Below are 22,879 nucleotides of genomic sequence, written 5' to 3' on the forward strand. Positions count from 1 at the left end.
GTTCATAGCAAAAAAAAATCATTTCAATGTGTCCTAGGCTTGATCCCCTTCCAACCCAACCCTCAGGACAATAGTTTTCATTATAACCTTCTGTCTTTGCCATTCTGGATGGAATTCTGTGCACAGAAGTTATATACATATATGGGTATATCTATGTAACAAATCGCAGCACAGGAGCCCCCTGGGCTCCCTCAGGCTCTGGTATGACATATTTGAGCCATATAAATTCAGCTTCTCCTCTGGCATCTGTTAGCCGACTCACTTGCAACTCCACCTCAGCAGTGGTCTCTCAGTCCTCTCAAAGCAGGGAAGGAGTACTGTGTGCTGAGAGACCATGGCAAAGAATCCTCCGGAGAACTGTGAGGACTGTCACATCCTAAATGTAAGTTGATTCATATTTTTTCCCTTTTGAGCAGAAGCATGGTTTGGTAGATTTATCAAATTGCAATGTGAACATTAGAAAGTGAAATCAAAGGAGACTGAATTATGGCTTGCTATTTTGAGGATTATTGTGTATTGTTCCATTCTCTCTGTTCTTTGCTTAGGCAGAAGCTTTTAAATCCAAGAAGATATGTAAATCACTTAAGATTTGCGGACTGGTGATCGGTATCTTGGCCCTAACTCTGATTGTCCTGTTTTGGGGGAGCAAGCACTTCTGGCCAGAAGCACCCAAGAAAGTAAGTAAAGTAAATGTATGTCACTATCCAGTGTTTCTGTACTGAGTTGATTAAAATTAACCAGTGGTTGACGTGTAAATTACTCTGAAAATGAAAAAATCATTAAGTCCTTTTTGTGTTTATTTTCTGGTGTGAAAAAGTGAATCAAGATTTTGCTCTCTTTTATTTTTCTAATAATTTTGTTAGGGGTAAAATTGTCTTCTGCATTTTAGTTAGTAATGATAAGATGTAGGTTTGCCCATTCTTTTATAATACTTTGGCTTTAAGGAGTTAAGTCTCCTCCTAGAAGCAAATTTTTTACTGTTAGGAAAAAAATATTTTCCATCTTTCTTTCAATTATCTGGGCAGAAACTGATGGAAAAGTAATTATACCACCACATAAGGACAAACCACCAGAAATGGCAGCAAAGAATTTTCAGGGATTATGTTTCTGACTTAATGCATCTGTTGTGAGGACAGACAACAAGCTCCTTTTTTATAAGAAGCAATTTGTATGCCTGATTGCATTTATTTATGATTAAAAAGCTAGAGCTTTTCAGCTTCTCACAAGCCACAATCATCACTGCCCCACTGAGATAGTAATGCCAGAAAGTAGAAGCACGTAACACCAAGTCATTAATCATAGATATCTCAGAAAGCTTGCAATATTGGGGTCATTCAGTAAAGATTGTTTGACCATTGTACTTTGTATTAGTGCACTTTAGTGTTTTTGTTATTTTGGGACTCACAAATGGGCCAATTTAGATGTGACCCCAATAAAACCAGAATCCTTTCATGCTAGCAATTTCCATTTGAAGGAGAATTAATAAATATACAAACTATAAGATATAAAGATGGTTCTCTGGTTTTGCCATCTTTTCTCTCTGTGTGTGGGTTATTGTTGTTGCTACTGCTGCTATTGCTGTGGTTAATTTGTTGTCATGAGATGATCACTTATATTTGGTAACAGATGTTAAGGAAGAAAAGGCACAGTTCCAGGAGGGAGAATGAGACAAGAAGAAAATGGGCTGGCATGGACCATTAGGAGCCAAAGGAGTGATAGGAGCAGAGAGGAAAGAATATGAGTAAATGGGGAAGGAGAGGCACAGGGGAAAATAGAAAATAAATTGTGGCTAAGTGTACCCCCAAAAAAGAGAAAAGTAAAGCATAGCTACCTTCAGCTTCTACACCTTTGCCTACCATTTATTCTCAAAAGATACCTTATCAAGTTTAAGTAGGAGGGAGAGCAAACCAGCCTACTTTATTTATTTGCATTTTTATTTATACCTTGTTCCAGAAGAGATTTCAGGCATCACCCAATGCCTATAGTTATCCTCTTCTCCTCCCCTCTCCACACACACACACACACACCACGCACACACTGCTTCTGAACTATTACTGCTTAGGTGCCTTTCTAGAGAAGCCACCTGTGTTCAGACTAGCAGAATGCACAAAGCAATCAAGATTAGGAAGGAAATAGCAAATGAATGAGAGTGCCAAAATGCATTCTGATATAATTTTGGTGCCACTTAACTAATTCTCAAGGTGACATGCTGCCCCATAAATTGAATCTTGGATCCTTTCAAAAAGTATACATGAGTTAGAGGATAAAAAACTTTTTTGTTCTCCATGGCTATAATGTACTTAACTGGATGTAGTAGGAAACCAATCCCTTTGACCATCCATACACACCTGCCTAAATAGGGGGCTAGATGGCATTTCTTGTTTTATTGTAGCCTTTGTAGCCTTTGGTACTGCAAATGCTATTCTTAAAGAATTTATGTGTTTTTCTAAACTTATAGTACTATTTGCCTCCGTGCAACTATAAATGACTAGTAGGGTTCCTGGTCTCCTCTACTTCCCTATTACATCATCTTTGCTTCTCATTCCAGGTTTTTTCTTAATGAATGCTAAAGACAAATTCTGAAATTCTTAAACCAAATGTAAAACTTGCTCAATATATACATAGAAAAGGTAGGATATGCTACTGAACAAAGTTTATTAAAAAAATTCAAGTCTTTCATGAAGTAATCCATCTTGGGATGTGATTGTCAGCAAAGGAATTCTCAGAAATGAACAAAGCTATTTTGAAGCAATCCAGATAAAAGACAATAGATGTCTCCTAGGGCAAGTTTTTCCACTATAAACAAAGGTTGTTTGTTTTCCATTCCAATGGGGAGTTTCAATTTATTGTTTTTGATATCTAAGTCCTGGCTTTCACCACAGATCAGCTTGGGTCTTTTGTAAACTAGGAGACCAGGTGGATATACAAACTAAAAGATGCTTTATTCAATCCTCTACTACCTTCAAAGTCTCAGAAAAGAAACCCAAGAGACCATCCATGTTCCCAATGGCTAAGACTCAGAATAAGCCCCTGCCTCCAAGTGTATTTAGGAATCCTGAGAATCAATGATTAATCAGATTAGTCTGGAAGAAGATTCCCAGAGAAAAAGGATCCAGATACCTTGCACAAATTTAAGACTCCCCTTAAGAGTATGGTCTAGGGGCTGGGGATATAGCTCAGTTGATAGAGTGCTTGCCTTGCATGCACAAGGCCCTGGGTTCAATCCCCAGCATCACACACACACACACAAAAAAAAAAAAAAAAAAAAAACCTTAGTTTCTTCTTTGGAGCTGGGGTTGTAACTCAGTGGCAGAGTGCTTGCCTAGCATGTATGAGGCACTGAGTTCAAAACACCATATAAAAATAAATAAATAAAATAAAGGTCCATTGAAACTGAAAAGTACTCTTAAAAAAGAGTATAATATAGCAAGAAATAATAGAAGATTTTAACCCAAGCTCTTCATTACTTTCTTTGATAAGCCTATGAGACTCCTGGGGGACTACGGGGCCCTTGGTAGACAGAACTATTGATGTTATCGTGCTTATTGATGGCAGTGATTTTCTTTGTTGTCCTGGGCTTCCTCCAAGCTCTTAGTGTTTGCTCCTCTAGCCTCCACCACATCTCCTTTTTATTTTGTTTTACAACATCTGTTTATAATAAACAGTGTTTATTTAACATCCTACATCTGCTGTTGACATTTCCATTCTAGTAAGTCCTTCCCTCCCTCCTATATTAGTGTGTACAAAATATCCAGATTTCTGATACCAGAGGGAAAGGAAGCCATGTTTGCCTCCACACATACTTCAAGAATGCATTTTCTGTGTCTGTGCACATGGGCACACACACCCGAGAGAGAAAGAAATCAAAATAAAATGAAACAAAAAAGACTAACTCCTGGTAAGCTGTTGTACTTCCTTCTAGGCTCCAGGCCCCCTGAGCCTCAGCATGCATAGGAGCTACTTGAGCTGAATGTCAGCCAGGTCCATCAGGCTCTGTACTCAGCTTTCTTATCCCAGCAAAAGAGACCTATTCAGTCCCAGCAATTTTGAAACAACATCACATTAAGATTTCACTCCCAGACAGTGACTGCCCTGGGATCCTTAAAGCATATTCACAAGAGAAACATTCTTGGTTTTAAAAGCTCCTGGTGTTTCCCATTTAACTTAAAACATTTAGAAGCCAACACCCTGGATAATGAATGCAACATGGAGAAAACAAATTAGAAAAAGGCCAGGTCATATATCAGCAGTTTATAAACATAGCACAGATTTTGTACTCTTTTCCTCCAATTATTTGTGGAATGAGGCAGAAGAATGATAAATTAAATAAATGAAATGGGGTCCTTCCTGCCATGCACAGGAACTGCCTGGTGACTTCAGAGCTAATTGATTGCATCAGGCCCACACAGTTATCAACATATTCCTGAGGATGTTCCTTCAACTTCTACATGCTACCAGTATGAAATGAGAAATGATGTGGATAGGCCGGCATTCTTCTGCCCTCCTCATCCCCACTTCAACTGAAGATGACCATTAAAACATTCTCACCCAGGGTTTCAAACCCAGTTTTATTGGGCTGAAAAGCTTTTGCTCAGAAGTACTTTCTTGTCAAGTTTGGTCAAGTTTTATTTGTGTCTGTTTTTCTAGTATCAGCATTAGCCCAAGACCAACTTCCTTCACTCATCTCTAGACAACACAAGGGAGACAACTTTCCTGCCTAGATTTCTCAGGCTTTCATATACAACAGTTTTGTGGGTGAAATGTGGGACTGGAAAAACATTTATTCTCTCAAGGAGAAAGTTGGAGATGTATCTGGAATCTCTATAGCAGAGGAACTGAGCTTCACCAAATGGTGCCACATCAGCATTTTATAAAAGACGACTTTGTTTTATTTTCTTTTCCTCTTAAAGCATTACAAGATCCGAGTCCACCCTTATACAACTCCCACTGGGCTAGCTAGTCTTACTCTGGGATACTCAGGGGCAGTTCTCACCAAATACATGAAGGCAGACCAGGGCTATGATGGCCACATTGTTACTCCTTCGTCCTCCTAAGATAGCATTTGCTGAGTACCTTACATAGCACCAGCAAAAAGAACCCAAGCCTTCAAAGGAACTGTCTTTGAGTGGCTGAGAGTGGAAATGGAGCTGTAGGAGGAAGTAGTTCAGGTGATTAACAGGTAGTTACAGTCCAATGATCAACCTGCCAGTTAGTAGCCCAAATATAAGCAGAACTGATTCTGCCAACAATCAAACATTGCAGCTAGAGAGGGATGAGGGATAGAGATAGCAATTGAGCCTTCAGAGGCATACAGTAACTTGCCCAAAGTCACACAGCGTGTAGATATGACAGCTCAATTAGGACTAGAAACTGGTCTGGGGATTCTTTTCACTATTTTTCAGCTGCATTGAAGAGTTAAAGGTGGGATTGTGGGCAAGGGAAAACTTCCCAGCTAACACAAGTTTGTAGATGAAATAAATGGCTATTTCTTGTTGAAAAAGAGGAATGTCTGGTTGCTTATGCCAATTTTTTTCAGGGCTGATGATCGAAGTTGCAGAAGTCCAACTTTGCTTGAGAAACAATCTGTCTGCTCTGTTTTGGTATAGAAATACCCAGAGGCCTTTTAATTCCTACAGGCTTGATCAGTAATAATATGGTACAATACCTTTCCTTCCCTTCCTTCCAGACTAATACTTGCTAGCCAGATATTCTGAGCATGTATTTCACCTTTGGAGAGTGTAGCTCATAAACAGACAGTAAAGGATGAAGGTGGAGAGAAAAGCAGCTAGATTAATCACAGGCTTCAAAAAAACAAAGCTAAGCCAAATTCCCTCAAATCCCTGTCAGGACAGGCTAAAGCTACTTGCCCCCAAAACATATCCATCACACTGAGGTTTGAGGCAGCATTACTCTTCATAAAAAGCTTTCTTTTCTGATCTCAGAGACTGTTATAAACAAAGGCGGGAAAACTGTTATAGGGGGATGTTAGGGCTCATTTGCTGCCTGAGTGGAGGATTTAACTTGACAAAGGACAGAATTCCTGGGAAAGGAAGAGAAATTGGTTTGTTTCTCCTCCATATGGTCTCAGACTTCCTGAGTTTAACCACACATCTCCTTGTTTCACTTCTGGTTCATATTCTACTCTATTGTATTTCTTGTCCTGTTTCAACATCTTGGACCTTATAGTTAAGCCAGCCTTAATGTATGGATGGAGTGTGAACCCATTTGAGTTGTTATGGAAAGATGCCTTTGCTCCCAAACATCTCCTATTCCTGGTGCCATCATGCCTAAAATCCTTCAATAGTACTTCATTCCTTTGAGGGAAGTATTGAACTCAGTTTTAAATAAATATCCTTTGCTAATGTCTAAATGAGAAATTATATGTCAGATTGATTTTTGTCTCTTACACAAGGTACCTGAAACATCATGAGATTCTTGGATGTCTAGACAGGAGATAAAGGGACAGATGGAGATATGAAGAGCATGGTAAAAGACTATGAGGGTACAGAGTAAACAGGATATGAAAAGACACCACAAAAGAGAAGCACCAAAGATTAACTTTCCCTCTTTGCCAATTTTCAGGGCCTTGGTCATCATATGCTGTTCTTGCTCTGTCCTTCCTGGAATAAAACTGAATTCAGAGCCGAGTCTGAAATGTCCTGCTTGAGCCCACTCACATCTCTCTCAGGCCAGCCATCCTGTCTTTATTTTAGTTTACTCCTGGAGAGGACAGAGACATCTATTTCTTCATATCCAGAAGGACCCTCAACCCCCGAGCCAGGGAGCTTAGTAGAGAGCAAAGTACTTCTGATGCCAAAGGCATGAGCTCAGTCTTCATATGGGCCAGTGAAGCTTGCATAGCCATTACCAAGCAGTGTGCTCCACAGGGACCCAAGCGAGACAGTATGTCTGGATTTGCTCAAACCCATCCCTACTCAGTCCAAAGTGAGTCACCGGCATCATCTTCCTAGACAAAGGACAGTCTGTTCCAAAAGGACACCTTTGATAGTGGAATTCCATCTGGGTGAATACATAGCTCCCACTCCTACCCCCCACCAGGGATTCACACCCAAATGAAGTCATTACCATCCCACTCTACAACCTACCATTACTAACATAAAATCAACAAAGTCATTGATGGATACAATCAGGATGGCCCCTTTCTCTCTCACCAAAACAAAACAAAATAACAAGGAAAAAAATCTCTTTGCAGTAATGTTGAAAATAATCAAGATTTGCTGAGTTTCACAGTTTCCAATAGTTTTCTTCTAGCAAGGTGTCCAAGTAAAGTGCATTGCCAACCGTGCAGGAAAACTCATTCCACTGAAGTACACTGAAATTTTAAATGTCACCAGTATGGTTCCATAGTCTTCTAGTAATGATTGAAAATACAGTTCATATTTTCTCTTTTGCCCAGGTAGGCAGCAGTCCAACATCCCCTAGTCTCTAACCTAATTTTTCCATGTGATAATCCATCAATGGTGCTACTGATGAAACAAACACCCCACCCCAGCCCCCAATGGCTAGTGGTGTCAACATTTGTCTCAACAATGGATAGTATTTCTAAGGAAACGACCCCCTGTTGGGAGACCTGACAAGGCTGAATCTGAAGTGGATGCCTCTCTCCTTTGCTTAGGTCAGGCCAACTGAGAGTTCAATTTGTTGCCATAGGTAGAAGTTTCTCTTCTCCAGCTAGCTGCAAAGCTGGATCTGAGGACAAATTTATAAGAAGAAGCAAATAACAAGCCTAAAGGAATTTGCTACCTATCACAAACCAGGCCAGACTTCCTGAGTTAACTCTGCAGTTGCTAGAGGGTTTTAAATAGTGTTCCCCTTCCCTTTTAAAATGATCTTTTAAAAGACCTTGCCAATGTTCAAAATTTTTCTTTAGGAAGATTAGAATATTCCATTGGTGTGGAATACTTATTCAATAAATACTTAACTGCCAACCATGTCCAAGTCACTGCTGAGCTACAAAGAGGTAAATGACATTGCCTCTGTTTTTTCAGCAGCCACATTAGACTTTTCACACTTGAAGTAACACTTGTTTCTACAAATCTTTCCAACTTGTTTTTCTACTTGAGTTGGGGAAAATTTGACCAGGTTAAACTAACATGCTGTCACAGACATCAGCAGACACTAAAAAACAATCTAAACTAGTACAAGCTCTATGGGGCTGCCACTGGGAACTGTATCATTAGAAAGCAGCGCTGGCTCTGTGGATGATTTGCATTTTCAGGCTTTTAGTTTTCCAACTTTTTTTGTAAGGACAAATGAATATGAAGAAATATCAGACAAAGGCCTCCTAACAACAGGAAGAAGATAGACTTCCAAATTACACCATTAGATCAGGCCTGATTTGTGATAGGTAGAAAACTCCCTAGACTTGTTGTTTCTACCTAGAAATATGTCCTAGGTTGTAAGTTCTGCATTTTCTCCTAAACTAGAATACTTTATGGGAATAGACCCCTTGGTCTTTAGAAAAAGAATTGTCTGTTTCAGATAGAAGAAGGAAGTCTATAGTTTTGTTTTAGCCACTCAAGAAAGAACAGATAAGAATCCTTCCCAAGGGACTCTTCTCATGAGAGTCCCTATTATTTAATGCATTGTACTTGACACAGCTACTGATTCTATATATATAGAATAATCTAGAGAACTTGAAAACAGTGGAATAGGTTTGGAAAATAGGACCCAGGTCTAAACTAAATGAGTTTGGTAAGCCTATAAAATAGAAGACTGTGGGAAGACAATAAACATTTCCTGGAATTTAAAAGGCAAAAGGAAGGAAACAAGGACAGGATAAGACTGTTACCTAATATACTGGCCAAGAAAAGTATCTATGCATTCTATAAAGGACAGACCCAAAGTTGAGGCAATATTAAAGCCCTGGGGATAGAGAATAATGCCTAACCACACTAAATGTGTTCAGATCTCTTTCTTGGCCAAAGTGAATTTCATGGTTGGGAAAGGAGATCACAGAGAACTTGGAAAAGGAAGTGGTAGCTTAAAGATCCAGCATAGGTTTTAGGTGATCCCTCTGCTTAACACAAGAGGAAAATACTTTACAAGCTGGTTTGCAGAATATCATTTGCTTTTTAGTCGAGGCTGCCAAGAAAACTGTTGGAATTCTTAGTAATTAGCTCAGCAACTTGGCTTGAATACAAAATATTGGCTCTGAAGGGATCCAAATGCCAACCCTAGTGCCAAAAAGCACCTCTCTTTAATCTCAAGTTTCAGAGAATTCCCAACAGCAAGCTGCTGAGATGGCACCTCACTACAAAGGCTCTGGAAAGAGAAGGTGTCCCAGATATTACCCAATTAAAGTATCTTATGAAGGGATGCACCAAGTATCTTAGAGCTTATTTTCCTTTGCTTTCCCAGACCTATGACATGGAACACACTTTCTACAGCAATGGAGAGAAGAGGAAGATTTATATGGAAATTGATCCTATGACCAGAACTGAAATATTCAGAAGTGGAAATGGCACTGATGAAACATTGGAAGTACATGACTTTAAAAATGTAAGTTGGATATTTGAACCCTAAGGCTTCCACTTAAAATATTAGAGTAATTAAGTCAATTAATTTTCATATAAGTTACAAGACAAAATTTTCCTTTGAATTCATATTGTGCTAGTCTGCAGCACTGAGATGATGGAACTCATTATTTGTAGCTATATCAGGAAATTTTATTATTGTTTTGTTGTCTTATAGGGATACACTGGCATCTACTTTGTAGGTCTCCAAAAATGCTTTATCAAAACTCAGATTAAAGTGATTCCTGAATTTTCTGAACCAGAAGAAGAAATAGATGAGGTACGTAAGAATAATAAGAGTGGTAGTAAAAGGTATCATTTACTGAGTGCTGATTATGTGACAAATGTACTAAATACTGTACTCTCATTTGATTCTCGAATAACCCTATAAATAGGCACAATTATTGTTATTCTCAGTTTTTGATATAGAAAATGAAATTCAGAAACAAAAAGTTAATTGCCCAAGGTCATACAGCCAGTAAGTAACTTGAAATCAGACCTCTCAAAAAACTAAAGTTCATACTTTTTGATGCAGCACTATATTTTTACAACTGACTACTCATCAACATTATATATACTTGCTCCCAAACAAATCATTTCTAGTAAAAAGGATGAGCCAGAGGAACAAAAGCAATCTTGCCTAAGGTAAAGCATTTTTAAAAAATAACTACCAAAACCACCTGGGGTCCTTGCAACTTCTTTTTTTAATATTTATTTTTTAGTTCTACTCAATACCTTTATTTTGTTTATTTATTTTTATGTGGTGCTGAGGATCGAACCCAGTGCCTCATACATGCTAGGCAAGCACTCTACTGCTGGGCCACAACCCCAGCCCCCTTGCAACTTCTTTCATAAATGTTTGTTTATATTTTAAATATTTCAGTGTATTCACCTCACTGCTTTATGCTTGGCAGCTGATAGAATAATTCACATCATTTATTATTATTCCTTACTAGGAAAAGCTAAAAGCAAAGAAGACAAGAATATCAGTGTAATAAGAATTCTCTGGAAACACTACTGAGTTAGGGTGAGGGACCCTAGAATTCTGGTCTAATCAATGAATTGCCCTGAAAGCCTAATGGGAGATGAATCATTGTTGCATAAAATACAATGACCATTATCACCCTTGAGGCTTTTTATATTTCCCTGGTATCCTACCTATAATTGCAATATGTGGCTATGAGTGGGGGGATAAGGGAGAGCTTCAGATAAGGTCATATTGTGATAGCACACCCCTACTAGAGCAAGAAAAACAACCCAAGCATTTGTTTCATCTTATTTTATTCACTTTGGTTTAGATTTTAACTGGCAAATCAAAAATTAGATTATGGTAATGACACAGTGACATCTCTATATATCATAAAAACCTCTCTCTTTCTTCCCTGTCTCCTCTTTTTTTGGTCACTTTTCTCCCACCTAACTATCTTCATCTTAATTCTCACCTACTCATTAATCTTTTTCCTTTCCTTTTATTTTTTGGGAGATGATGGGGACAATTTTTCCTTTTCCTGACTCAAGTCTTGAAGCCTACTACTGGTCTTCTCTAGGACAGAGAAATTACAAACCTTGTTGTTACAATTTCCAAGAAAAACTATCCCCAAAGATAATGATGTTCTGTTACCAAAGTCTATGTTAGTGACAGACTTTGTAGGGTTTTTTTAATATTTATGTTTTAGTTGTAGTTGGACACAAAACCTTTTTATTTATCCACTTCCATGTAGTGCTGAGGACCGAACCCAGAGCCTCACACGTGCTAGGCCAGCACTCTACCACTGAGCCACAACCCCAGCCCCTAGATTTTTTAAAACTAAACTTAAGTTAGATGTTTCTTAGGAACAGAACAAGTTTTAGACTATTAGGAATGACTATAGGAGGCAATGATAAGATGAAATGAGAATCAATAGGATTAAAAAGCAATATGCAATATCATATGATGATTTTTACCAAATAAGACTTTGAGCATGGCACCTAGCAATGAGAGCCTGAAGTGATATAATAGATTTATTTTTCCAAAAGAGATAAAGCCAAAGGCCCATAATTTCTCATTTTGGCCCTCATTTATTCTTTAGTTAAGTTTGCTGAATTTTAAAACAACACATGTATTCATCTCATAATAGCAAAATCACTGTGTCTTCAAAAATTCTACTTTTTATATTGACACACATTTTTAAGAAACAGATTTTTGGTCCTGAATGACAAAACAACCTCTGATTCTGTAGTTTCCTCACCACTTATATCCATGGTGTGTGCATGTAAAACATGCAGAGCAGGTATATAAATAGCCCTTATTTTGCTAACAAAGCTAGTCAGCATATCAACCCTCATTTTATACAGTCCCTTTCAATGCATCCCAAGAGTCAAGGGCAAAATAGCCAGGACTTGAAAATTGTGAATGGCTTGGGGAAAAATTACACAAGGGATATTTCAGAGAATAAACAAAAATGGTAAAGCTAGAAATAAACAAAATAGAAAAGAAAAAAGCCTTATTAAGAGTGCCCAGTGGGGGCGGGTTATGTTAAAGCCTTAATGACAAGAAAGAGCTAGATATACAAGAAAACTATTTGTAATACTAGCAATTGAAGAGAAGGTATCATTATTAACAATATTAGAAAGGCTCCATAAAACAAAAACACTCAAGTGAGATAAGACCTAAGTATGTAGAATGAAAGGTATGAAATAGTGGTAGGGCCAATGAAGTAATAAACTGGAGACCAGACTTTAAAATATATAAAAAACATATTTTGTACTACAATGACTTACCATTAACAGACAAATCTCTTAAAACCAAAATATTAGGTTCAGTTGCTATTTAACTTATGTCACTACTTTGGATCACAGGAGTTTTTTCAGCTTCAAATCAAATCCTGTGCACAATCCTAACTGTAAGCTTAAAACAAGGCAGACACAACAGCCATTTAAAAGAGAGAAAACAAATGTAAATTTCTCAGGGTTCCAGAAGCTCAAATTGTAACATACATGGCCCAGGGGGCCCCAAGAAAATGAGGGAAAGCCTTTCCAACTTCAAGTGAAATTATAGCAGAGAAGGCTCTTATTTCAGTGAGCAGCTTTGCTATTAGACCCAGGAAGAAAGGATTAGTTGTTAACTCCTCCAAGGGCACCTATTGTATGCAATGACACATAGCTAGTTCACCAGCATCCCTAGTATTGGAATTGTTATTCAGACTCAAAACATATTGTTTTCCAATATCCTGTAACATCTCACTCATTTTATTAATTTCTCCTCCAATTCCTACCCTGAACAATTACTTTCAGAATGAAGAAATTACCACAACTTTCTTTGAACAGTCAGTGATTTGGGTCCCAGCAGAAAAGCCAATTGAAAACCGAGACTTTCTAAAAAATTCCAAAATTCTGGAGATTTGTGATAATGTAACTATGTATTGGATCAATCCCACTCTAATAGCAGGTATGTAACCCTATCCCCACCTCCTCCTACTTCTCCTCCCAAAGATGATAACAGGTTCATGTTTCCAGCACTGAGTGACTACATTTCTAGGAAAACAAATGATCAGCTTGTATCTCCTTGGATGAAATTGTATATGCTGACTGCCAGTGAGGCGGGAATTTTTCACAGCCAAGTTATAAATCAGATAAATTAATGCTGACAGGCTTTTAAGTATCTCAGCAAAGGTAATACCACCCTAATGTGACTAGCGATAGCAAAAAGCTAATCTGTCTTTCTTTGCACATCTATATTCATTGCAGCAGAGACACCACACTATTGCTCAACCACTGTAGGTCCAATCCAAGAACCAAAAGATTGAGAAGAACCAAAACAATGCTCTGTTGTCTCAAGAAGGATTCTTTATGTCAAATGGTGGTATTCTCCCAAGAAGATAGGACAATCACTATAATACAAAAGTCTTTGTGGCTATTTTAGGAATCACTATAAAAAGTAATTGAGGGCTAGAAGTCTGGAGTAAAAAAAAAAAAGTCCAGCCCTCAAATTCTAGTCATCCCAGAGAAAGCAAAAGTTCTTAGACAGCTTATTCTGTCCAGCTAACACAGACTTTCATCTCCCTAATTCTGAAAAACATAGATTACTATATTACTCAATAGAAGGTGCTCTTATGGATACATGCATCTATCAGTTTCTTTGGAAATTAAAAAAATATATAAGTGAATGGAATGTAGTGTCCTGGAACAGAAAACAGAAATTTATGAAAATACTGATGAAATCTGAGTGAAGTCTGTAGTTTAGCTAATAGCATTGTAGTAGTGCTAACTTCTTAGTTTTGATCATTGTATCATGGTTATATAAGATAACATTAGGAGAAACTGGGTTAAGGGTATATGGAAACTCTGTTCTATCTTTGCAACTCTTTTATAAATCCAAGATTATTTTTGAATAGAAGGTTTAAAGAAATTTAAGACAGGAAAGAGAAGGGAAGAGGTAGGAAGACAGAGAATGCCAAATGAAATCAGATAGCCAAGAAATAGTTTTTGAACAATTATGTGTAAAATATTTGTGGGAGACACAGAAGTCCCTTGTCCTCAGTTTTTAATTTAGTACACTAATAAGGCAAAGCACACAATATGTTTGATGCCAAACAAGTAAAGAAGTCTGTGTGCATGGAAATGGTGAGGTTTGTTTTGGAAAATACTCCTTAAAATATTAGCAGAAGGAGCTTGGAAAGTGGCCCATGCACGCCTAAATGATATCAATAAGAAGACAAAATGAAAATCTCTATCCCCAACTACTACTCCCCTAAACACTTCTTTCGGAAACACTTATAAAACAATTGCATCATAATCTTATATTTATTATCTTAGTTTCTGAGTTACAAGACTTTGAAGAAGATGGTGAAGATCTTCACTTTCCTACCAATGAAAAAAAGGGAATTGAACAAAATGAGCAATGGGTGGTCCCTCAAGTAAAGGTGGAGAAGACTCGTCACACCAGACAAGCAAGTGAGGAAGAACTTCCAATAAACGACTATGTGAGTTACATTCATTAATCTTTTAAACAAGAAAAAAAAAATCCCTCACAAAACTTAACTACCCCCCAGATCACAATTACTGGAAAAATGATATGGTTTTAACAAATGTTTAAACAACTTAGACTCTCCAGGAGGCTCATTCAAAACCAATTTTGATCTCTATTGATACTATCTCCACAATTGGATTAAGGAACTTCTCACCAGCCCCCTCCCTATTCATAGAGTCCTCCCCTCCTTTTGGGGACCTATTCCCAGTGAACTTCACCCTCCAACACTGTCTTCTTCTTTCAGACGGAAAATGGAATCGAATTTGACCCCATGCTGGATGAGAGAGGTTATTGTTGTATTTACTGTCGTCGAGGCAACCGCTATTGCCGACGTGTCTGTGAACCTTTACTAGGTTACTACCCATATCCATACTGTTACCAAGGAGGACGGGTCATCTGTCGTGTCATTATGCCTTGCAACTGGTGGGTGGCCCGCATGCTGGGGAGGGTCTAATAGGAATTTTGAGTTCAAATGCTTAAACTTCTGTCAGCTAAAATATAATGAATGCATGCTATTCAATAAATTTCTGCCTCTGAGGCATTTGGCTTCTGGTAGCCAAGACTCTAGAATTACTTGTAGGTAATTCCTCTCTTCATGTTATAATAAACTTCTACATCATCATCAATGGCTTGATTGCTGCTGAACACACTGGGTAAGTGTTTTCTGAGAATATTCCTGGTTACTGAAATGGAGCACACCGGCGTAACATGGATGGCAATAACGCAAGTTTGCATTTCATCCTCAGGTTTGGGAGTAGGAAAAGGTAAAACATAAGAATTCTGAAACCCATAACTTGGTGCTGCAGTTGTGACTCAGTGGTAGAGCACTCACCTAGCATGTATGAGGCACTGGGTTCGATCCTCAGCACCACATATAAATAAACAAATAAATAAAGGTTTTATGTCCATCTACAACTAAAATTTTTTTAAAACCCATAACTTATTCTAGTGTACTGGGAAAGTAGAAATGAAGGGGATAATGATAAAATGCCCCCATAAGTGATGCATAAAACATATCTTTTTGTTTATACCCCCAATGTTTAATTATCTGAACAGCATACTGTGGACTTGCTTAAGTATCTCTTAAGCTGCTGGACAGGCAGTGAGTCACAGCAGGCCAACACTAAAATATTCCAAGTGTTCAGACTCAGCAAAGGAGAAAGCTAACTTAGCAAAAAGGGTCCCAGGCTCTCCTCCTGTGAACAGGAACTCAACATTGGACAAATTCAACATTTTATAACCTTCACGTCTGACTTCTCTTTAGATCAGTGTCTGATTACATAACTTTCCAAGGCAATTATCTGAAAAACAGGGACCCATAAATATCATTCACAGAAACAGGCATGATAGGAAGTTACTGAGGTGAAGAATCAAATGGGATTTTCCCTCCCAAACCACAGGGAACTGGCAGTGTGCCACTTTCTTAAAGGAAGGGTAAGGCCTAGTTCCTAATCACCCCATAATTTGCTTGGGAAACAGGAAAGGGACAAGAGAAAAAGGAAAACAATAGTTTAGAGGGTAATGTTAACCTTGATATCCCAGGCAGGTCAAGTTTCATAATTCATGCTCTACCAATCTGTCACCACATCTAGTGTCATTTGAAGGCAGTATCCTTCATTGCTCAACTTCAAAGTTATTGTGTCATGGAAATATCTGAATGAAACTATCCATCAGAAAAGGAGTTTCAAATAAAATCCTCACCAAAATGCCCATAGGTCAGAACTTATTTTCCCCCATTTAACAGTTAAGAAAACTCATACAAACAGCTTTGCCCAAGACTAATTTAAGATTAGCCAGTCATTAATTGATAGCATACATGCCATACTTGGATTACTAATTTTCACAGAATGAGAACACAATAAAGTATATCTAATAATGCATATCATTAAAATATTTTCTTTTTTATTGAGGATGATTTAGAACACGTCATTTTGAAATACTAAGAACAGGCATTAATTTATAGTTGAAATAGAATAACTTGAGGTTATATGCACTTTGTGATGTTCTCTCTTATTGTTTCTTAATAAATTATTCATTTTAACATTTTTAAGATTATCCAATAATTTTAAATTCCTAAGACATTCGAATTTTTTAAATTATTTTTAGTTGCCAATGGACTTTTATTTTTTATTTATTGATACATGGTGCTGAGAATCGAACCTAATGCCTCACATGTGCTAGGCAAGCGATCTGCCACTGAGCCACAATACCAACCCAGACATTCAAATTTATACAGCCTATTAGTATACTAAATACACCATGCTCTGTAGGGGATAGAAATGAAGTAGAAGGTATTTCTAAAAAAAAGATAATACACTCAAAATACATAAGCACAATCACAAATATAGGAACTTATACCCAACTAACTGCAGTTGTGTATGCTATGTATATGTACACACACACATACACAGAGAGAGAGAGAGAGAGAGAGAGAGAGAGAGAGAGAGAGGTATAGACAGTTCCTTAGCACATCTTTGGGCTCAGAGTTCCTAATCACATTCTTTTAATTCAGAAAGCATTTTTTGTTCAAATAAGATACTTCAAATAATTTCACTATGGGAAAGTATGATCCCTTTAATGTGGCAGACCATGAGTTCAAAAGAAAGTACAAAAGGCATGTTTAAGAAGCATTTGAATCATCTTATTCTTAGGGGAAAAACAACACAGCAAACAAAAAAATCCCAACACTAATCTGTCACTTCACTTTAGGCCTAGACCAGGCTAGAAAGGTTGGAGAAGGCATGATATCCCTTCTATCATAGATTTTTGCCACTCATTTAGGTCCTGTGTAGAGACTTGTTACAACATAACTTATACTTCCCTCTGATGGACCCCATTAAAGCTAAAGCAGCCTCTCTTCGTTCTATCACTCTTCCCTGGGCCCATCACAAGACAAAACAATGAAGTAATTCTGAGCTCCCTAGCCAGATATCTGGCAGGAATTTAAATGTATCTCTGTCCTCTTCTCTAGTCTCTTGCCAAATGGTCCCAACTTGTCCTCCTAAGCCATCCTTCAATTATGATTATAGTTCAGGCTACAAACTACTTCTCAGCTGAGTTGTTACAACCTCCTCCCTGGTGAAGTCCAAGGTTGTAGACTGAAACTAACATAAATGCTTTTACACAAAGTTTATTTTTCATTTATAGATTTTATTAATGCCATTTCCTTTCCTCAGAGTCTATAATGGCTACTTACTACATTAAGAATTAAGAATTTGAACACTCAAAACCTCCTTAATCAAAACACTCTGAACTACCACCTCATATCCTTTTACTTCTCCCACTGCTCTCTCCACCCCTTTGGCTTTTTCAGACACCTTAATTTCATTCTATATTTATCTAGCCATCCCACTTCCTTTAGAATTGTCTCTAAGTAATTTTAAAATGTTGTTAAAATTCCATTTTCCTCTTGCCTAAATATGATATCTAAATCTTTTCTACCTCTTTCCATGCCTATATAAGTTAATATTGTTCAATGCACATACCCTTTACATAGGTGTCTAATCTGCAAATTCTAAAACAAGAGAGCCCATATATGCCTTCTCCCATTTTGTTCTGTCTAGAAACTAGTATAGAATAAAATATAAGGGTGGTCTTTAAATTAAAGATAGTGAGAAGAAAAAAGGGGTGAAGGTAGAAGAAAAAGAGGAGGCTGTAACAGAACACAGCTATAAAGTCCTTCAGACTATTATTATAAAAAGTTAGCCTTGAGTTCTGTTCAAATTGGGGATAAAATGTCTTATCTTACTTAAATCCATTTTTTTATTCTTTATCTTTTGACAATTTCTACAAGAGTAAGGAATTTCTCTAATCCCAGAATGATCAAAAGCATTGATGATTGCCCACAGCTCAATGATCTATTTCCATTATACAAATGCAGGCTTTTGGCATTTTCATCTAAATTTTCAATGATTTTTATGTATAAAAAATAAAAAGAGTCAAGAAGCATATCTGATGTTGAATCACAAGAAATATATTACCTTTCAGATTCTATGGGGATCTAAATTCCAATCAAGAAAAGTCAGGTGAGGCAAATCCATCCATTGCTCCCACTCAGCATAAGGACACTGTGCATTAGTGTGCTCAGTGCCTTCTTGCACACCTAAAATGGCTCTTTGGCAGGACTAGGGACAAAGGAAATCTATTTTGAGTCTTTATATATAAGTCTCACTGTCTGGCTGAGTCCAAAACTGTCACTTTGGCTCCTAAAGTCTAACGCTGAAAGCTTACTGAGATAAATATGGACCTTCTCATTCAGGCTGTCAGGAAATGCGTGGATCTATTTTATTTATACCCTTAAAAATGATTTCATTTTGGCTTTCCTTTTTTGAAGAAGTTTCATTCTAGGGCTTAATTTTGCTGACAGCATGCTGTTCCCTAACAAGAAAGAAAAGTGGCTACATATTAAAATCTAGGTACGAATGTACACAAACACAAAAAAAATATATTGCCCCTGCCATTCCAAAGTCCAGCGCCAAAGTCTCTTAGGATATCTTTAATCAATTTTCATGAAAGCTACTTACCCAATGACTGCAATGATTATTAATTTAGTTCAATACTTAATTCTGTCATTTGTCACCCAGTGAGTAAATAGCCGCTTGTCTCCTTGCTGCTTTGATATTTAGTTTCTATTTACTTCTTTTCTTCCATTCTCTTACTTCATACTCATGCTTATTGTTCTTGATGAAAGGACTCAAAAAGAGAGGAAGACTTAACTAAGGGGAATATATCAAGGCACAGTAAATTCCTCATCCTAAACAAACAGGTAAATAAATAGTACAACAACAAAACCCCCTCAGCAACTCCATAATGTGGAGATCTCTGACAATAATATGAATAATATGAATATATTGTTTATATTATCTTTCTCTGATTGATGCTACCATTTACCATTCTGAATTTTCCACTGACAACAGCAATTCTGCTGGTCTTAACTTACTACTAAAACACAATTCAGGCTTATACCCATGTCAGTCATCACTGAGCCAAGAGTAAGATGTCTGTCAAGGGCAAGAGATTTGTGTGTGGCCCCTAGCCATGACTGAGTTCCTGAAGCAGAGAATAAAAAAAACAGCAGTGTGTTTATCTAGAATACTGCCTAGCTTATTTGTTTTGCAAAGGGACCCAGGTGTCATGCCAACTCACATATTCACTGTATTCACTGAAATCCAATCTTTGAGGTGGGGGTTGACCCTTACACAGCAATGTTGTTCTGCCATGTGTATCTAGCCAACCACTGTGATTTAAATTCCCCCATGTCCCCAATAACAGCTTTTGATATTTTGGTAACACTAAATCACATGCTAAAATCAGAATGGTTCATGATTGACCTTTTACATTTCCTGTTCCTCTAAATTACTTCTGAGAGTTTCTTCCTACAAAGATGTGCCGACTGAGGGCAACTGTTAAACTAATATGATCAACAAGAAATGGGGAACCTAGCACTAAATACTGTGACAGCAGTAGAAAATAATTTTTCCTCTTTGTTGTCCAGTCATTTACAAAAAAAAATCTGGCATGATAAGACCTAGACTTTGTAAGCAATTAAGAAAGTATGTATTTTTTAGAGGATTCATGAGAGCAAGAATTCTTTACATATGCTTCCCAGAGACCAAAAACTCTTACAAAAAAACAATAGGGATGATTTTCTCAGAATCAGCCTATCAACTATGCTGAGAGATTGGCAAAACCTGATTTCCCAAAAATTTAGTTGTTTCATTGTAACCTTAGGATCAGGTTAAGCTGAATATAACAGAAAAATCACAAAATATGTATCTTAAACAAGGTAAAAAGTATGTAGTCCAAGTTGTCTGGTCAAGTGATCCATGCACCTATCTTTTTGTGTTACCATTTTCAATACTTGGTTTTCATGCTCAAGGTCACCTCATCACCTATGATATTTCTAGTTCTAGCCATTATATATGAACTTCCATTTTGGCATCAGAAGGAAGCTGGATAGGACAAAAGGTATCCCTATCTTTTAAGAGGACTTCCACTTACATATCATAAGCATGATATGACCAAATTTAGCTTCAAAAGATACTGGTCTTTGTTCTAGATGTATTATCACTTCAAATGTAACCAAAATTATGTTAGCAAGTAAGAAGATGAGAAGACACACTAGAGAAAGTATTCTGCAATCTTGGGAATATCTAGTAACTTGTCACAAGATCTAGAATGCCTATTAAGAAGTCATCCCGTTTTATATTAAGTTGCATTCTCTCAAAATCTCTGTTAAATGCAAATATATTGCCTAGAATGTGGTAAAGCATTAACATATTAGGACCCATTCACATATTATCTCAAACTAGTTCATGAGATTAACTTTTCTCTGAAGAATGAAACCATAAGAGAACCAAAAACACTCATGGAAAAACAAAGGATATGTGAGGGAAAGCATCTAGAGGATCTGTGGAATCAAGATACTACACATCAAAAGGCTGATGGTGCAGGGTGCAGTGGCACACATCTGTAATCCCAGCAGCTTGGGAGGCTGAGGCAAGAGGATCACAAGCTCAAAGCCAGCCTCAGCAATTAGGCGAGGCCCTGTACCTAAATTTTTAAAAATGTTTAAAAAGGCCTGGGGTTGTTGCTCAGTGGTTAAGCACCCCTGGCTTCAATTTCTGCTACAAAAAAAAATAAATAAATAACTGAGTGTAGGAAGCAAATTAAAAACAATTTGCTGGCTTCATGGTTTTGCTGTAGACTGATCCCACATGTATAGATGAAACAATGGTATGGACTTGTTATAGTTGAGAGATTATCCCCAAAGATAGTATAGGACAAAGTAAACAATTCCATTTTCTGCTATCTTTTACAAGGTTTTTTATCCGTTTTTCATTTTTATCAGCAAAGAAGGGAAAGTGGCACTAAGAGATTTAGAACTAGTTAGGAAAAGAGAAAAACCCCCATCTAAATAACCATAGCTCTTGCTCTTGTATCAAAATAGAGCATCATTTTGAAAAAAGTAAAGGGAAAAGTTTTTCTCTTTAAATTTTATTATATTTTGTAGTAAGGCCTTTATAAAATTATATTATTCTCTAAAGAGGATTTTTTGACAGAGTTAAATTGACTAGAAAAAGTTCATGTTCTACATTGTGTGGAATAAAAATGTGTTTAGCAGAGTAAATTTCATTACATATCATACACAGAGCAGATGTGAGAGTCTGAGTCCAGAAAAAACAAGTTTTATTTTACTGTTACCCAGGGAAATTTCCCTTTTCTTTAAAGTAGCCAATAATCCACACTTATTTTTCTAAATCATCATCTTTTGTACCATCAGTGGATCCTATCAGTCATCCCAATGAATATGGCTTTGGAGATATAAAAGGTTGTAACCAATTTATGGACCAATCCCAAGAGCAAAAACCTTTATATTCAGAGAAACTATGGTGACTATTTAGGCCACCAGAGAAAAAAATGAAGAAAAATATTTATTAGTTTGAAACTTGTTCAGTCTTATGGCCAACTAACACAAACTCCCTCCAGCACATTCATTGTGGACATTAAATAAATATTAACCAACATTCCCCTACGTTTTGACCCAGTATTACATTTTGGCATCTTAAGAATGAGCCTGCTTCAAGTACTGAGAGATTGCTTCACAGAAACTCTACCTGTCTTGATATTCAGTCCACATTTTTTTTTCACTCTAAAACTTGTTTTTACCAATGCCTACATTTTATTAGTGAACCAGTTCTTCTCTTTGAATTCATGGAAAGTTGTATAGAAAAGAGACAGTTTTTTTTTTTTTTCATTTGAGGCCAATACTATAGTTGTCATAAATATTTTGACTTCAGAGAGCTGGAGCAAGGTAGGGAAAGCTATGTTTTAGCTTCTTTCCAAGGACCCCAAACCTGTGCCCATCCAGTTTTTTTCTAAGATGATAATTAAGTGGTCTGCAGGAGCAGAAAGAGAAAACACCTCAGACCACAGAAAATTTAAATGTATCTTTCATAAGACATTTAAGTATTTCTATCTAGGTGTCTAATTACACATGCCAAAGCACATTATTTTCAAAAATAGAGCAACTCAACATCTCATAACTTTTCTTACACATTTCTCTACTCTTCACACCCTGTTCCAAAGTGCTCATTTGGAGCCTGTGTTATTCACGAAAAAAGGGCTCTATTTCATTTCATGGAATGTCATGTCTAAGAGATCATATTTTTATGTGTAAAAAGTTTAGATGTGTTTCATTCTATGAAATCATTGAAAAATGGTCAATCCCACCTGAGAGTCACATTCCTACCCAACAACAGAATTGGCCTTTGTCTCTTTCTATCCAACTAGGAGAATAAGATTTCCACACTAACAGAGAAAATATCATCTCAGA

General features: G+C 37.2%; 1 protein-coding gene across 1 annotated transcript; it reads left to right on the forward strand.

The window, feature by feature from the left end:
* Positions 1-238: 238 nt before the first annotated feature.
* Tnmd (tenomodulin) lies at positions 239-15,099 on the forward strand. The gene is made up of 7 exons (XM_026410510.2): positions 239-382; positions 546-677; positions 9,382-9,522; positions 9,715-9,816; positions 12,810-12,963; positions 14,331-14,497; positions 14,789-15,099. Exons 1-7 carry the CDS (start codon positions 335-337, stop codon positions 14,996-14,998), a joined length of 954 nt encoding a protein of 317 aa, XP_026266295.1. The 5' UTR covers positions 239-334; the 3' UTR covers positions 14,999-15,099.
* The last annotated feature ends 7,780 nt before the right edge of the window (positions 15,100-22,879 follow it).

The sequence above is a fragment of the Urocitellus parryii genome, chromosome X (genome assembly GCF_045843805.1).
Source record: "Urocitellus parryii isolate mUroPar1 chromosome X, mUroPar1.hap1, whole genome shotgun sequence".
In the NCBI taxonomy this organism is placed as follows: domain Eukaryota; kingdom Metazoa; phylum Chordata; class Mammalia; order Rodentia; family Sciuridae; genus Urocitellus; species Urocitellus parryii.

Bases quoted from the DNA above. Each gene is read 5' to 3' on its own strand.
- Tnmd (XM_026410510.2), top strand. From the start codon at position 335: ATGGCAAAGAATCCTCCGGAGAACTGTGAGGACTGTCACATCCTAAAT. The intron at 678-9,381 runs GTAAGTAAAGTA...TTGCTTTCCCAG, and splicing joins GGCCAGAAGCACCCAAGAAA to ACCTATGACATGGAACACAC. The intron at 9,817-12,809 runs GTACGTAAGAAT...AATTACTTTCAG, and splicing joins CAGAAGAAGAAATAGATGAG to AATGAAGAAATTACCACAAC.